Source organism: Pteropus vampyrus, unplaced genomic scaffold, assembly GCF_000151845.1.
Source record: "Pteropus vampyrus isolate Shadow unplaced genomic scaffold, Pvam_2.0 Scaffold18, whole genome shotgun sequence".
Taxonomy (NCBI): domain Eukaryota; kingdom Metazoa; phylum Chordata; class Mammalia; order Chiroptera; family Pteropodidae; genus Pteropus; species Pteropus vampyrus.
Window position 1 is genome coordinate 2,375,230 of NW_011888799.1, and position 3,803 is coordinate 2,379,032.

Sequence of the window (3,803 nt, forward strand, 5' to 3'; positions counted from 1 at the left end):
CTTAAATAGTAGTATTCTCGAAACTCCTAGACAAGAATTCTAGAAACCATCAGGGAAACCCACCAAAATAAGGAGAAATCAGAAGTGATCAGCTGTTGGGAATGGGGTGATCTAGGCATTAAAGACATAGCTAATGAGGATTAGAATCAGTTTACTCAAATCTACTGCTTATAAGAAGCCAGAACTCTGTTCTCATGGTTTTCCACCTGGCATTGGATGAGGCAGTCATGCAGGGTTATGGATATTTTTCTTATTTAAATGAAATATTAATATTCTATTCTCATGGGGTTGGGACTATTAATTGCATGTGTTTAAGGTTAATGTGTATGCCTGTCTGGGAGAAGCAGATCCTTCATATGATAAAGGAGTGAAATCAAACCTTGGAGCCGTAGACTATAGAAGACGTTAAATGCCAAGGAACTTTGGGTGCAATGCTATAGGTAAAGTGGATTCAGCGGTGGTGTTCAGGAGAAAATACTAGAGGATACAAGTCTGGTTAAGAGAGTAATAAATGATTCTCTAGCCATAAAATGGTAACTGCTGTGTGTTTGCTAGCTGGTTGATAAACACGTGTTGACGAGAGTAAATTTATTCTATGCCATCTTAGGTTGATGAAGATGAACCACTGTTCCTCAGCTTAATCAATGACCTGTTTCCAGGATTGCAACTGGATAGTAGTACTTATGCGGAACTACAAGCTGCAGTAGCCAACCAGGTCCGTATAGAAGGTTTAATTAACCATCCACCCTGGAACCTCAAACTTGTGCAGGTAAAGAAATTTTAATTTATTAGTAGTATAACGATAAGCGTGTGTTGTTAAAGATCACTGTGTGAAGAGAAGAACTCATGATATTAGTCTTACTTGATGTAAATGTTGAAACTAAATTAAAGCACATCAAAGCAAGAAGAGTCTTGTGAAAGAAACAGTTTGGATTTACCCTGCCTCACAGTGAACAAGTAGTAGTTTACTGAGGTTATTTCCACTTGGTGAGAAGGTTAGGTAACCAGAATTTCCAGAACAATTGAGAGGGGATATTAAGTTATAAAAACCGAGAGAGATGGAATGATCCAGTTGGCTTCTTGTGCCAATTTGGCAGTATCGTCCATGGCTGGGTGCCTTTGTGGGGAATGGAGCCTGAGGAATCGGGTAGTGTTACTTTGCTCCTACTTTGTGTGTAGACATGTTCACACACACCTACACTAAAACTTGAATCTTTATCTGCATTTCTTGGTGTCTTTGTATCACATTTCACCTGTTGTGACAACTACCCAATCACTTTATTAGCAGAGTCAAGAAGCTGTAGCAGAGACACAGGATTAAATCTGTACGAGCTTGATGTTTTGGGGTTATTTTCCAGGGCTTTTGGAATATGAATGAGCTGAAATTGTGGAGAGTATTAAAAACTGCATTTGAAAAAAAAATTCTTATTTTAACTTAGCTGTTTTTGCCAGATTATAAGAAGTGCAAGTATATGAAACGTATCCAAATCTTGCAAGGAAATATTTATAGTTTAAAAGTTTAAGTATTTTTCATCATCCGCGCATTGGAAACCATTAAAAAAAACTTTTTTAATTTCTAGGAAAACATTTTATATAGGCTATGCATACAGTATACTGAGTATTAAAATCCTAGTCATCTCATTGGGTGGGGACTAGAATATTGTATTCTTTTTTGATGTCAATAATATTACTCTTTAACAGAATGTTATGGCCAGCGCCTCTGTTGCTTTTAAAATATGGGTTAAGAACTCAAATTCTACCTCTGATTAGCTGTGAGACCTTTGACTTCTTATTTTTTATTAAGAAAACAATAGACAGGATGTTGTGACACTGTCCATGTGCTTGGTGTGTCTCCTCGAATCTCTTTTACCTTTTCTATGTGTGATTCTAATACATTCAACTTCTGTATGATTCTAATACATTCACCCACATTCACCACTCCCTTCTGGAGAACTGGAGCCACTCTGTTGGCAGGCACAAAGAACAGGCAGTGTCATGCCTAGGATTTTATTTCCCACCCACCTCCAACCAACAACTTCTTAGTTAAGGACTGATGGGTGATAGAGTAGGAAAGACAAGCTCCCCTGTTTCCTGATGGAACAAACACTAAGGTGACACATTCTAGAGTGTCCTGCAGGGCCAGTCTTAAGTCTACCTTCTACCAGATTTTGTCCTCAATCACGCCTTACTTGGCTTCTCCCCTTTCCTGTTCCGCTTCCCCCACCCTCTTATCAGTTTCTCCTGGGAGCACTCCCTGGATAAATCAACTTGCACAAGAATCTTCAACTCAAACTATGTTTCTGGGGAACCAGAAGGCGAATGTTTAACTTGCATCTTCCTGATGATGATTTGTGTCACGGCTTTCCACCACGAGGGGGCGGTATCATCACAATGCATGCCGAGAAAGAGGAAAAACTGCTCTCAAAACAAAATGTATCCGCAAAACAAAATCACAAGGAATAGTAGTTTGAGAAGCAAAAATTAGATCCTGAATCAATTATTTCCAAAATGTAATTCAAGTTCCACATTGTCATTACCGTATCACTTACATCATTTTATAGTGTGGTGCTAATTTGCTATTCACATCTAATAAAACAAAAAAACCTCCACATTTTTTACATATTCTCATCTTTTAAGTAGTGAATTGGTTACTTTAATGAAGCGCTTATTAAAAACCTTTTAAATTTCAATACACCACTTCTATGAATGTCAGCAAGAGACTTATAAGTTACATTTTTAAATTGATTTTTTCATTTCATTGCATAGTTATATGAGACATCGCTGGTACGTCATGGCTTGATGACTCTTGGGCCCAGTGGTTCAGGGAAGACAACTGTGATAACAATCCTGATGAAGGCATTAACAGAATGTGGCAGGCCTCATAGAGAAATGCGAATGAATCCAAAAGCTATTACTGCGCCTCAAATGTTTGGCAGACTGGACACTGCTACCAATGATTGGACAGATGGGATTTTTTCTACTCTGTGGAGAAAAACATTAAAAGCTAAAAAAGGTACACATAAGCTCTCCTTTGTGATCAATTTTTTCCTGGCAGTTTATTAATAACGGTTATCCGCTTAATTTTTTGTTTAATTTTTCACAGGTGAAAACATTTTCCTTATTTTAGATGGCCCTGTGGATGCCATTTGGATTGAGAACTTAAATTCTGTGTTGGACGACAATAAAACACTCACGTTAGCTAATGGAGATCGCATCCCCATGTCCCCTAGTTGTAAGCTTTTGTTTGAGGTCCACAATATTGAGAACGCCTCTCCTGCCACAGTTTCTAGGATGGGCATGGTCTATATCAGCAGCTCTGCTCTCAGCTGGAAGCCGATATTACAGGTGGGGATGAGAGACCTGCAGAAGCGTGCTCAGTGTCTTTCAATGTTTCATTTTCTTCATAAACAGAGATTCTGTTTCTTTGCTGCAGGCATGGTTAAACAAGCGCACTACACAGGAAGCTTCTGTATTCCAAACTCTTTATGATAAAATATTTGAAGATATACACATATTTATGAAACTAAACCTCAGTCCAAAAATGCATCTCTTAGAGTGCAACTATATTGTGCAAGTAAGATTTTTTTTGGTACACTTGCTACTTAGAGTTGAGATTTTTTCCCCCACTAAGTTGCAGTTTAGAGGTATCTGAAATAGAAAATTCGTGCAGTCCATAGAAATCTTATCATGAGGCTGTAAAGGCCTGAGACATTGGATTCCTAATAAAGAGCTTGTTAATGCTCTTACTGCGATTTCTTTCTTATTTCCACTTCCCAGGAAGTTGTTATCAGGGGAAGAGGAAT

At 38.2% G+C, this 3,803-nt stretch overlaps 1 protein-coding gene across 1 annotated transcript in view; it reads left to right on the forward strand.

Moving 5' to 3' along the window:
* DNAH8 (dynein axonemal heavy chain 8) overlaps positions 1 to 3,803 on the forward strand; it is a 339,355-nt gene that overhangs the window by 179,971 nt on the left and 155,581 nt on the right. Inside the window, exons 48-51 of the mRNA XM_011354823.2 lie at positions 608 to 769; positions 2,767 to 3,013; positions 3,104 to 3,345; positions 3,434 to 3,574. Of these exons, the coding sequence (XP_011353125.2) occupies positions 608 to 769; positions 2,767 to 3,013; positions 3,104 to 3,345; positions 3,434 to 3,574 (792 nt within the window). The remainder of the gene's footprint in view (positions 1 to 607; positions 770 to 2,766; positions 3,014 to 3,103; positions 3,346 to 3,433; positions 3,575 to 3,803) is intronic.